The 13,791-nt window shown below is 37.4% G+C and overlaps 1 protein-coding gene across 1 annotated transcript in view; it reads right to left on the bottom strand.

The window, feature by feature from the left end:
- E2f7 (E2F transcription factor 7) overlaps positions 1–13,791 on the bottom strand; it is a 38,865-nt gene that overhangs the window by 10,335 nt on the left and 14,739 nt on the right. Inside the window, exons 4-6 of the mRNA XM_027930361.2 lie at positions 11,690–11,980; positions 10,339–10,497; positions 8,880–9,014 (exon numbers count right to left, since the gene is read on the bottom strand). Of these exons, the coding sequence (XP_027786162.2) occupies positions 8,880–9,014; positions 10,339–10,497; positions 11,690–11,980 (585 nt within the window). The remainder of the gene's footprint in view (positions 1–8,879; positions 9,015–10,338; positions 10,498–11,689; positions 11,981–13,791) is intronic.

Here is a 13,791-nt window from a genome sequence, read left to right as displayed (position 1 = left end):
AAGTGCTCACCTAGCACAAACGAGGCCCTGGGTTCAATCCTCAGCACCACATATAAATAAATAAAATAAAGGTATTGTGTCCAACTACAACTAAAAAACAAATATTAAAAAAAAAGAGTTACAGCTAATAAGCCAACAAAGAAGTTAAAATGGAGACCAGAAAAAAATAATAAATCCAAATGAAAAATAAACAATGAGCAGATGGGACAAATTGAACACAAAAAGCAAGAAAATAGATTACAGATTAGGAATTGTATAACATGTGAACGGTCTAAATAATACAGAAAGCAGAAATTATCAGATTAGATTAAAAAATAAACAACAATACAGTGCCCACCAGAAACACCCTAAATGATATAAATTGTTTACAAGTAAAAGGATGAAGAATATATACTATGCTAATGAATGGAAAGCTGAAGTGATTATCTTACTATCAGATAAAGCAAATCTTAGGGCACAAAATGTATCACCAGGAATAAAGAAGGTTATTTCATAATAATAAAAAAATTCATCATGAAGTTATAGCAATCCCAAATTCATAGAGCAGAACTTGATAGAACTGCAAGAATAGAAAAATTTGCAATTATAATTACAGATCTCAATATCCATCTATCAATAATTGATAGAACAAGTAAAGAAATAATAAGTAAGGATATAAAAGAATTGGATAGCACTATCAACTAATCTGATCTAGTTATCATTTATAGAATATTCCACCCAATAACAATATACATGCTTTGTAAGTGTACACAAAATATTTACCAAGATGGATTATATGCCTCAAAAAATAAATCTCAATAAATTTAAAAGGATTCAAGCTATAAAAAGTATGTCTTCTAATCAAATGGAATGAAATCAATGAAAGATATGTGGGAAATTCCAGCACATTTGGAAACTAAAATGCATGTCTAAATAACTTGTGAAACTGAAGAAATAAAAAAAAAAAAATTTATTTGAAATTTAAAATGAAACCATATCAACTAAAGAAGTACTGAGAAGGAAACTTATATTACTAAAATGCCTTTTAGAAAAAAAAGATGTCAAGTTAAGAACTTCAGCTTTTACCTTAAGAATAAGAAGAAAGGAAATAATAAAGAAATTACCTGAATAGCCCTATAGCTATTAAAGAAAAGTAATCTATAGCTAAAAACCTTCTTAGATAGAAAACCCCAGGGCCAAATGGCTTCATTGATAAATTTTACCAAATATTAAAAAAAAAGACACTAATTCTATAAAAATTCTATTTGGGATGGACTACTTTACAAAACAATGTCAGAGGCCAATATTATCATGATACCAAATAGATGAGCAGACTAGGACAATAGTTGGGAGAGTCCAGAAATGGTACTTTACATATATGGCCAATTTATCTTCAATAAAGGTTCAAAGTTTGGAAGAGAAAGGACAGTATTTTTTTTTCCTTAAGAATTTAACCTTTATTTTATTTGTTGTTGTTGTTGTTTATGTGATGCCAAGGAATGAACCCAGGGCCTCACCAGTGCTAGGCAAGTGCTCTACCGCTGAGCCACAACCCCAGCTCCAGTTAGTCTTTTTTAATAAATGGTGCTGACACAAGTAGATGCTTGTTTTTGAAGAACCTCTACTGTTTTTCATAATGATTAGTTTACTATCTCACCACTAGTTTATGAGAGTCCTTTCTCTACATCCTTGCCAACATTTGTCTTTTTGATAATAGTCATTCTAATTGGAAATGACATTTCATTGTGGTTTTGATTTACATTTCCCTGATAATCAGTGATACTGAACATTTTTTGATATATTTATTGGCTATTTGTATATTCTCTTTTGAGAAATGCCTATTCAGGTTTTTCATAAATTTTAAAATTAGATTATGCTTTGCTGTTGAGTTCCTCATATATTCTGGAAATTAATCCTTTGCCAGATGAATAGTTTACAAGTTTTCTCCCATTCTAAAGATTCCTTTACAGAAGCCTCTTAGTTTGATGTAATCCCATTTGTCAGTAAAACTTGCTGACTGTGCTTTTGGGGTCCTCCAATGTATGTTCTTGCTGTCCTTGAAAATCAGTTGACTATTAATACATGGCATTATTTCTGGTTTCTCTATTCTGTTCCATTAGCTTGTTTTTATGCCAATATGTTGTTTTGGATACTATAGCTTCATATTAACTCAGGTATCATAATACTTACATCTTTATTGCTTTTGCTCAGGACTGCTTTGGCTATTTGGGGTTTTCTGGGGCTCCATACAGATTTTAGTTTTTTTTTTTTTTTTTTTCCTTCTCCATTTATGTGGACAATGGCATCGATATTTGATAGGAATTGAAATAAATCACTTTGGGTAATATGGACATTTTAACATTCTTGCAATTAAAAAACATGTGATATCTTTTCTGTTTTTCTTTTTTTTTTACTATTCAGTTTCTTTTATCAGTGTCTGTAGTTTTTGTTGTATGCATCGTTTACTTCCTTTGATATTTTCTAGGTGTTCTGATTATTTATTTTGTAGCTATGGTGAATGGAATTATTTTCCTTGAGTCCTTTTCCTCAGCAATTTTGTTATTGGTGCTGTTTTAGTCAGCTTTTTCCGCTGCTATGATGAAAGGACCCGACCAGAACAATGCTAGAAGAGGAAAAATTTATTTAGGGGCTCAAGGTGAGGCTGAACATAATGGTGGGAGAGTGTGGTGGAGGGAAACAGCTCACACGATGATCAGGAAGGAGAGAGAGAGAGAGAGACAGACAGACAGACTCTACTCTCCAGATATAAAATGTATACTCCACAGACACGCCCCTAATGAACCAACTTCCTCCAGCCACACCCCACCTGCCTCCAGTCATCACTGTTATTCCCATTAGGGATTAATTTGCTAATTAGGTTAAGGCTATAACCTAATCATTTCTCCTCCAAACCTTCTTGCATTATCTCACAAATGAGCTTTTGGGTCTATAGTAGTGTTCTGGTCTATAGTAGTGTTTCATTCTAAAGTTTCTTTGTTGATTCAAACCATAACAGTGCATAAAAAGGCTACTAGGTTTTTTATATGTTGATTTTGTACTCTGCAACCTCACTGAATTCATTTGTCACTTCTAACAGTTTTCTGGTGGAGTCTTTAGGTTTTTCTATACATAAAATCATGTCTGCCAACAGGGATAATTTGACTGTTTCTTCCTTTCTGATTTAGATGCCCTTTATTTCTTTCACTTGCCTTACTGCTGTGGCTAAACTTCCAATACTTTACTAAATGAGAATGGTGAAAGTGGACATCCTTGACTTGTTCCTGACCTTAAAGGAAATGATTTCAGCTTTCTTCCATTCATTATGTTTGTTACATATAGCACTTATTGTGTTAAGGAACATTCCTTCTACACTTAATTTTTTGAGGGGTTTTTAATCATAAAGCAATGTTAAATTTTATCACATGCTTTATCTGCATCTGTTGAGATGATCACACAATTTTGGTCCTTTATTCTGTTGCTATATTACACATTAATTGATTTTTATATGTTGAAATATCCTTGCATCCCAGGAATAAATCCCAATTAATCATGGTGTATAATTTTTATGTCCTATTAAATTCAGTTTGGTAATGTTTTATTGATCATTTTTTGCATCTGTTAATCAGAAATATTGGTCTATAGCTTTCTTATTTGTTGTTGTTGGTTTTGGTATTAGGATGATGCTGGCACCACAGAATGAGTTTGAAACCCCTTACTGTGGAAACCTTGGAATAGAGAATTGGCATTACTTCTTTAAATTTTTGGTAAAATTCAGAAGTGAAATCATCCAGTCCTGGGCTTTTCTTTGATGGGAGACTTTCTATTACTGATTCATTGTTGTTACTTGTTATCAGATTTTCTATGCCTCATAATTTAATTTTGATAGGTTATATTTGTCAAGAAATTTGTACATTTCTTTAAGGTTTTCAATTTGTTGGTATATATTTGGTCATATGGGATCCCAGTGTTCATATGTTTGTTATTAGTTGTAACGTCTTCTTTTTCCATCTGATTTTATTTGGCTTCTGGTCTATAGTAGTGTTCCATTCTAAAGTTGCTTTGTTGATTCAAGTGGATACTATTTTCAGTGATAAAAGTTGAAGTCTCCCACTATTACTGTATGAAGTCCATTTTTCCTTTTATATCTAATAATCAACATTATATAATTGGGTGCTCCAGTGTTAGGTGCATATATATCCACAATTTGCCTCAGAGAGGCTCTTATTTTGTCAAATGTAGTAAGGTTTTTTTGAGTTTCCTGAAGTGGATAGTCTGTCTTTTCTAAGACTTAGAAAGTTTATAGCAATTACTCCACCTAATAGTTTTGTATGCCTTTTCCCCTTCTACTGACTTGCTTAATGGCATCTCATAAATCCTAAGAGGCTTAAAAAAAAAATTTTTTTTGAACTTGACTAGGTTATTTCAAAAGACCTTTCTTTAAGCTCAGAAATCCTTTCTTCTGCCTGATCTGTTATGCTGTTTAGCTCTTAACCATGTTTTTTTTTAAAAAAAAAAAAAAAAAAAAAAAAACTTCAGTTATTTAGTTCCAAATTCGTTTGGTTCATAGTGATGATCTTCCTAATTCCACTGAATTGTCTGTCTGTATTCTCTTTTCTCATTAAGTTTCTTAAATCATTCTTCTGAATTCTTTGTCAGGCAATCTATTGATTTCCTTTTATATAGCATCTGTTTCTTTGTAGACATCATATTACCTTTTATGTTTTCCATACTTCCTGTGTCCTTACTTTAATACTTGTGCACTTGGTTGATGAAGTGACGATCAATTTTATTGGGTGGCTTTCAGAGTAACAGATTTTCTCTTGGTCGTATGTCTTAGGACCTTGGACAGGCTATTTTGACTTTGATTCCAGGTAGATGTTATATGCAGTGTTTGTGCAGCTTCTTTAGCTGTACTCAACATCAGCATTGTCTGCAAATGATTCAGTGGCTTAGGCTGCAGAGGTTGTGGGCTTGTACTACCAGCTGGGATCAGATATTTTAGGTGGAGCCTGTTTTCTGGCAGCTCTGAATGCCCATCAGTTTCTACAGGATGCATGGAAAGAGTGCTACCATTGTGGACTCACATGAGTACAGCACAGTGTGCCTGGTAACAAGGTATCCATCAGTGTTTGAAGATTGCATGGGGATAGGCCTCACCAATGGGCCAAAACTGTGCACCTGTCAATGTCTGAGGGCTATGCAGATGAATTCTCAAGATCTCTAGAAACCAAATGCTCAGGGTAAACTGCCTAGCTCCTTCCAGGAACTAGTGGGAAGGGGATATTTGGCTGTTTTCCAGATAGGCTGGGCCTTTAGGGAAGCCTGCTTCTCAGGATCATGGATGGGTAGGCATTCAACTCTTCCAGGGGCTCTGCAGACAAAGCTACTCAGCACATGCTTCACAGCTGCTTCCTGAGATTGAAGGTGTCTATCTGATTTCAGAGCAGCAGGAGCATGGGCAAGGCCACCTCATGATCTCCCAATGACCCTTGCAGGGCGGAGACACTCAGGGTGGGTTGCCCAGGTGTCTCCTAGGGATTTGGGAGGGTAAGTGGAGCTACTCTGCTGGTTCATAGGGCTTAGGTGGCTGATTTGCCAGGGGCAACTTTCTAGAATCCTGGGTGGTAGAGTCTTAAGAGGGCACTCAGCAGGTGCCTCAGCAGGGAATAGCACAACATGGCCAGGCAGTGTAACCTGGTAGCTTCCAAACTGGACTCAGAGCCTCTTTGTTTTTTCTTTCCTTGCTGAGCAAAGTCCTCCTTGGTTCAAGATTGATCTGGAGAGACTGGATGAAAAATGCAGTGTGCTTAGTTCCCTTCTTTAGATGGCTATGTATCTCTGTGCTCCATAATGTTTCTGTCCACGCAGCACTCCAGTAAAATAGCTGTTTTTCTTTGTTTTGATTCTTGTGTGAAAAAGAAAGTGCAGTAGTCACCTCTAGTTAGCCATCTTGCTTACATCACTCTTGGGAGCCATTTTAAGTAACAAAACCATTAACACAAAGCACAAAAATGTAAAAACGTGATACTACAAAGACTGAAACTAAAAAAAGGAATCTTGTTCAACCAAGGTGTGTACTGGGAAACTCAAATTTTCTGCATGTCCACAAATGACTGTGACAATGCCAATGAGTGTTGCCTTTGGAGTTACAAATAAATTTTACTGGGCAGATAAATTCACAACTATGGTATCTGTGAATAATGGGCAACAACTATACATAATTCATTTGTAAAAAAAAAATTCTAAAAACACTAACAAACCTACCTAGAGAGGCAAAAAGAAGATTAGTGGTTGCCTAGGGATGGAAATGAGGGCCAGGAGGGAGGAAATACAAAGAAGCAGAAAAGACTTTTGAGGGTGATAGGTAATGGATATACTCAGTTTTGTGATTACTTCACAGGGGCATTATAAGTTTTACATTTTCAAAAACTTATCAAATTGTAACTAACTCCATGCTATTTATTATATGCCAATGACCCCTCGATAAAGCAGTTAAAACTAAAACACCTATATCTATATCAAATGTGCCATACTGGTGGGAAAGACGAGAAGACATATTTATGAAATTTAACCCTGATGAACTGCTACTCTAGGGGTAAAGGAATGTTAGTCAAGGAATCAAAGGTGACTTGATGTTCCAGACTTGATTGCTGGCTTGATGATGTTATCAGTAATGGAACCAGGGAATACAGAAAGAGAACCAGGTTTCTGAAGGTCAGAGAATACTGGTTCACTTTGAGGTTCCTGACCTGATGCCAAACTGTTTTCCCTACATCAGATCACAGAGTTCTCTCAGCTGCTGTCCCACTGGTTGTGAACATGAACTTGGTTTCTCTACACCAGCTCATCTCCCCAGTGATAATTTTGTTCAAGACATCAACACCTTTAGCCCTTTCTTTTAATCTCTATATTCAAGGACTCCTGATCACTTCTGCTCATTATATCTAGTACAAATTTCTTGGCCTAACTTTTAAGGCCTTCCAAAAGTGTGGTCCCATCTGATTATATTTTATCTCATGTACTCTTTTTCTCTTTCTTTTTTTTTAACCTGTATTTTATTTACTTATTTTTACATGGTGTTGAGGATCAGATTCAGTGCCTTGCATGTGCTAGGTGAGCACTCTACCACTGAGCCCCAGCCCCAGCCTTTATCTCATGTACTCTTAATCCTACTCTCAGCATTTAAGTCAGAGTGGCTCATCTCTCCAGCATATCCCAGATTTATTCTTACATATGCTATTTTTTCACCCCTCTAAAACCTAAGAGTCTATCAGAACTAAACCTGTATCCTCTTACATATGCTAATTATGCACCTTCTATAGAAGCTTATTAGTTAACTAACATAATCAAGGCACTGTTCTTGGTACTATGAGGTGATGCAAGATGAATAATGATGTCTGGCCCCAAATGTGCAGGGCAAGGGAAAACCCACAGTATCAACTTCATCAAGTAAAACAACACAATACTAAATTGCAGTTGCTAAAATGAGATAGTCTGCTCTGGGTGATTAGAGAAAACATCAGGGAAGAGTTGATAACTGAGCCAGATCTTGAAGGCTGAGTAAAATATAGTCACATGCCATTTGAAGATGTTTGGATCAAGGACAGACCATATTATACAGCCGTGGTCTCATGAGATCATATTGCCTAGTGACTTTATAGTAGTCTTAGTTTGTGTACCATGATGAAATCTCCTAACAACACATTTTTCTGAACATGTGCCTGTTAAGTGATGTGTGACCTATTAATGTTGAAAAGCAGACGGTTTCACAGGTGAAGAGAACAGAAGCCAAAGGCAGAGAAGCAGAAAATGGCAAAGTTGTATATATCATGAAGGCGGGGACTGCATCACAAACATCTTAAATTTCTCATGGCAAGTAGGACAGTAATCTGCACAATCCATACTTACTAAGTACTTGGTGTGTTGAATTATACTTGATTTTAAGAGGTTTCATCTAGCTCCTAAGTGAATAATGTGTATTTAACAAGTGAGGTAGAGAATGATATCTTTTATAAGCCTGAGTTAAGTGGCATGAATTTATACCACTAAGCCGAAATTGAAAGGATAATTTAAAAATAACTTTAATGGCTTTTTCCCAGGCATATCTGTTGCAGTAGGATCTAGTCCCTGATTGCTTAGATATTACCTGTGCAATAAGCAGAAGATAATACCACCTTTCACATCTTTTTAGTTAAAATTATGACATTTGTAACTTTTCAGATCAATTACAAAAGGGCTCATTATATCCATATTACATTTAGAAGCAATCTTACCATATATTAGATTTACAATAGTAACTGACATAGTTTTTACATTATTTGGGATTTCACTGAAAAATAATGTTTTATTCTGCTAATATAGAAAAAACCAGAGTTCAAAAGAAGTATCACTTTAAATTCTTACTGCCAAACTTCCAGGTAAAAGCTCCAGAACAAAATAAAAAATTATGAAGAGCTGTAATTTTTTAAAATTTTTATTTTTTAAATTTCTGGAGGGACTAAACCCAGGGACACTTTACCACCAAGATAATCCCTAGTAGTGGTTTTTATTTTTTATGTTGAGACAGGGTCTCACTAAGTTGCTAAGTGGGCAGTCCTCCTGTCTCAGCCTTCTCAGTTGTTGGGATTACAGGCGTGCAACACTACGCCCAACAAAAGCTATAATTTAATAGTTGTAGACATGCCCGTGATTATAAGCTTCTAGTTCCCTTACTACTGTGAGCCAACCAGTACATACCATTTTTAGGCTAATAAAATGAGTGAAATCACTACCCTAATTTTGTATGTCACTTGGATTATTGAGAAAAGAAGATCAATTTCACTGTGTGGTAGATGACAACTTGGAAAAGGAATTAGGGATTATAATAAAAATAGATCCCTAGCAAAACCATGCCTCCTTACCACTGGAGCTGAAGTCCACAGGCCCGATCCATTTGAAGGCTGGTTTACGGCCTCGCTCTTCTGTTACATGCACTTTCTTTATCAGAGCCAAGCTGGTCAGAACATTGGCTATATCATAGAGGCGTCGTACCTTTGCTTGAAGATATAAAACACAATTATGGTCATCCCTTCTGTGACACCATTAAATTTCAGTTTATGTGACAGGTAATGTTTTTCAGATATCATATAAACCTCAAAAAGAGTGGGGTGGGATGAGACTAATGGCTCTATCATGAAAGTACCCAAGATTTATGCATTGGATGTGTATGAAGACAAATATTAAAGGAAGGTCACTATGTCCTTCCATTTCCACAACTTCACACCTCTTAGAAGAGAGCATCTGGTGATAGGCAGGGAGCACTGTGATTGCAGAAACACCATGGGAGGACATGATTAAAGGCTTAATAAATGTAATTCTGATATGTGGCACATTAAGAGCTTGTCCTGAGTTTTCTCCCAGCAAGAGGTTGTGGCACCTGCTTCATAGGGAGCTGGCCTGTAAAAATGACAGGGATTCCCCAGGGCTTCCTACAAGGCTGCACTCTGGGAACACAGGAACTCAATGTCATGAGGTACAACTGTGCTAAAGACAGCAGCTCCTCATCTGGCATTCTGACCACGCTGCAGTGTGTTCTCTGAATCTTATGGTTTGGGGAGAGACCTTTGAAAAATGCAGATATTAGGGGAAAAACCATAAAGTATTTCTATTCAAGAAACTTAACAGGTATGAAATCCACCTGACTTCAGGACTCAGATCAAGCAAAGACATTGGATTATTATCTAAAAATATCAAGTTTTCACCATCTTCCTAACAGATTTGGATTTTATCCAGGCATTTCACCCACAAGGTAGCCATCATCCTAGTTTGGTGGGGGGAAACAGGTAGAAGCTAGCAAATGATGAGCTCATGATTTCCCAGCTTGAAAGGACTGCCAGGAGCCCAGGGCACTGGCTCAATGGATAAGGAGGATGGCATTAAGTGTGTCATCTGGAAAATCTCTAGCTGTCCAGCATCCACGTCCCACCACCCGGGCCCTGACCATTCCTCTGTTTCTTACCTGTAGACAACTTTCATCTCCACCCTTCAGAAGAGTAGGCAGGGGGTGGGGAAAAAAGGGGAAAGAAAACTCAGATATTCTGTCTCTAAAGAGAAATGCAAAGTAATCCATACCCTCCCTGACCGTTGTTCTTGGGATGGCATTCTGCTTCTACTGTACCCTGTAACAGTTGAGGAAAAGGCTTCTGACAGGAATTTAATGGAAATTCAATTATGTGACTAGCTTATCCTCATAGCAAAAGTACTTTTATGAGCACATTCCTCAAAAATAGTATGTATATTTTTTAATCTCAGAGGTAGAAGATACCAACATATGAAATACCACCCTTTTGTGCTTAAATGGATTGAGGTGAAAATTCTTACTTTTAAATTTACTATGATCTGGGGTATCCTGGCTTTCTTCTATCAGTATCTTGGCAGCCACATCCAAAGTAACAATCTTGGTTTTGGAGACAAGGAACAGCATGACAAACTTCTGACTCATAATTCTCAGAGACTTATCTTTTCTACTGTTTGCAGATGCTACACAGGGGAGGAAACAAGAACATCAAAACATGGAATTTACCACATGAAAGACTATCATTGGATAGTTGTTTGCCATAACTATCCAATGCCACCAGCATATGGAAGGATCATCCTTGTCACAGGCAGAAGCCTACTGGACACACATCACAAATATCAGCTCATAAAGAAATAAGAAGGATTTTCTTATGGCCTATAAAATCACTCTGTCATATGCATAACCTCTTACGTGTATTTAAAACTGCTCTTAACACTTTCTACTTATATGTTATAAAACAGAATCCATGTGGTAATTTTTCTGAAGGAACATTTTGAAAAGATTAATGTAGACAGATAAAAAGAGAGGGTAGGGATCAGGAACTGTTTACAGAACGTCAACTCTCCTCTCAAAAGCAAGAACTCCATTTTTCTTTCTTTGTGCTCACAATATAAAAAAATATACCCTAAAAACATAGTTAGGTGCCCTATTCAAGAGTTTTCAGAAACAGGGGAACAGATAAGATCTACATAAACAGACTCATTAGATGTGTGCCTTGTGGATGGCAGGTAAACCACCCCTGGCAGGTGGCTGTGGAAGGATAAGTGCTGCCTCGTGCAGTGCAACTAAAAGGCCTGACTTTTAGTGAATCTAATGAAAACCAGGCCCACCCTTCTTTCATGCTTTGTCATCTTGCCAACGAGGAGGAGGGTGAGAATGATGAAGATCAATGGCAAAAATGGAAAGAAGAAAAATATTAGTTGCGGAAAGGCGAGAACAATGCAGATACAAATTTTTAAAATTCTGTACAAAATGAAGGAGAGGGTTGTCTGTCTTTTTATCAATACTTTGTTAATGAAGCTCTCTTCTATGTAATCTACTCCAACATATAATTAAAAAATTGAGAAGATAACTTCAAAATAAATTATCATAAAAAGAAAACAGAATGGGCCCATCAATCTATAACGGGGAGCACTACATGATCCATGGTCCAGACATGCCAAATACCAAGTGAACTGCCACCAGACTGATTTTAAGTCAGGTGCGGTGCTGATGGCCCAGTTGGGAAGCCATCTGTCTCCCTTTCTTCAGTAAAAAATAAAGGGACATCTTCCTCTGGTTTATCAATCTGGCACTTCTCATTCTACTAGTGAGTCTCTTCAGAAAAGATCATCGATCTTTCTGCCATTATTCATGAGGTTACAATGGACTCACAAGAGGGATAGTCAGGTTCAGAGAAATCCAGTAACTGTTGATCTTGGGAATCTGGACAACCATCTTTTCTGCGTTCTCCAAATTTATAATCCATCAGGTCCAGTTCCTTCTGTTGGAGGTAGGCCATCTGCTCTTCATATTTCTGCTCCTCTCCAAGTCTCTGGAGGGTCCTAAGGGTTTTTGGCAGGCTATGCCGTCCATGCCAGCCATACTGATTCTTGGCCACCCGGCTGACCAGATGCAGTGACTCTAGCACATTTACAATGTCATAGATGCGTCTCCTTTCCACACCTGTTTGAAAAATAGAAGCAAACAGACATGATGCAGATGAACATGGACCAAGTCTGGGAACTACTTTGTATGGTGCCCAATGTAATGCCCATCAGATGTGAATGATCAATAAATTCAACCCGTAAGGATGCAAGCAACAGAATTTTTTTTTCTTCTTTTGATGCAGTCCAAACAGATCTAATCTAGAACACCCTCCTCAAGATGGTGAATAGTTCCATCTGCGTGACATAATGGTACAGCACCTATTCTTTAGACCCTTCAGGATAACCACACAAATATTTGTACATATTAGAACTGGTAGTATTGAATAATATGCATAACAGTATGTCTACTGGATGAATGATGAATGGATGGATGATTGTGGCTTGTATTCCCAATTATACAGACTATAAAATAAACTAACAACTGCCACATTATTATTGGACAATCCTTTCTTAGGGTTTGAATGATGTAAAAATATAATCTTGAAAACTTTCTTTTCTGTGAGGAGGGGTACTTGGGATCGAATCCAGGGGACTTTACTACTGAGCCACATCCCCAACCCTTTTTATTTTTTATTTTGAGACAGGGTCTCACTGAGTTGCTTAGGGCCTTGCTAAGTTGCTGAGGCTAGCATTGAACTTGCAATCTTACTGTCTTGGCCTCCTAAGTCGCTGAAATTACAGAGGTGCGACACCATGCCTGGCTAAACTTGAAAACTCTTAATGGCCCAGTGAAGCAAGTGAATGGTAAAAGGGCTTTGGGTACCCTTTTCAAATGGCTAGAGGAAGCTATATCCAGGGCTGGAAGAACATGAGTCTCCTTTTTCTCATCATGGCTACTGACAACTCTCCCTGTGTTCTCTTTTACCATATCCTGCCAAGCAGTCCAACAATGAAGCACAGACAGGTGACCACTGCAATTCTGCAATTCATCAGTTTCCTCCCACTTTCCCTATACTACTGAAGTAGCTAAGATTATGAGCTATCCACTGAATTACCAAAAATAATCACTGTGGAGGGCTCTGGGTCAGACTGCCTGGATTTGAATCCTTGATCTATCCCTTACTAGTTGGGTGATCCTGGAAGTTATTTAACCTTTCTGTGCCTTGGAATTTATCTCATAAAATGACGAGGATTAAATGTGACCATAAATGTAAAGGGTCACCAGTTGGTGTTAATTTTCTCTAAATATTTTACATAGCATTAGAGATAACCTAAAATCCCTGCTAACATAAGAGGTCACAGTAGAAATAGATTTTTTAAAAAGTCTCATGTCTAGGACTCATTCTGTTGTGCAACAGGCCCCCAGGCCCACTGTTCTTTTTTGCTCTCATCTAAGTATCCATAACAAAAACCTTACAAAAAACCAGACCAGCTACAAAGATTCCCTCTTTCATTGCACATGCCAGAAGCTGTTATGTAATCAGATCAGACTCAGTGAATATAGCTTTAGGCCCTTCAAAGATTTAATGTGAGAAAGCCACCAAATTAAAAGGAAATTCTGGAGCTGAGGGGAAGTTCTATCACACGTACAAAGAGGCACTTCACAGTCACATCAGAACATTTCAGCTCATGACCCTGAAAAATCCGCCCTACTCGGAAGCTTAGGCTTTGGTAGCAGGTGCCTGCAAGAAGGTGCTGGCAGGAGCAGCCAGCAGCCCCTTGACCACAAGTGCCTGGTTCTTGATTCCAGTTTGTTTTCACATATTAACAGATCTTGTTTAGAGTGTGACAATCTATAAACCTTCCCATTAGAAATGTCATGTGAATGCAAGTGAGACACCCCAGGGCCAGCCATATGCCCAGCTATTTTGTTATTTCATATTTGAT

The sequence above is a fragment of the Marmota flaviventris genome, chromosome 3, assembly GCF_047511675.1.
Source record: "Marmota flaviventris isolate mMarFla1 chromosome 3, mMarFla1.hap1, whole genome shotgun sequence".
Taxonomy (NCBI): Eukaryota; Metazoa; Chordata; class Mammalia; order Rodentia; family Sciuridae; genus Marmota; species Marmota flaviventris.
The sequence above is the reverse complement of the archived record's forward strand: the minus strand, read 5'-3'. Positions and strand labels throughout refer to the sequence as shown.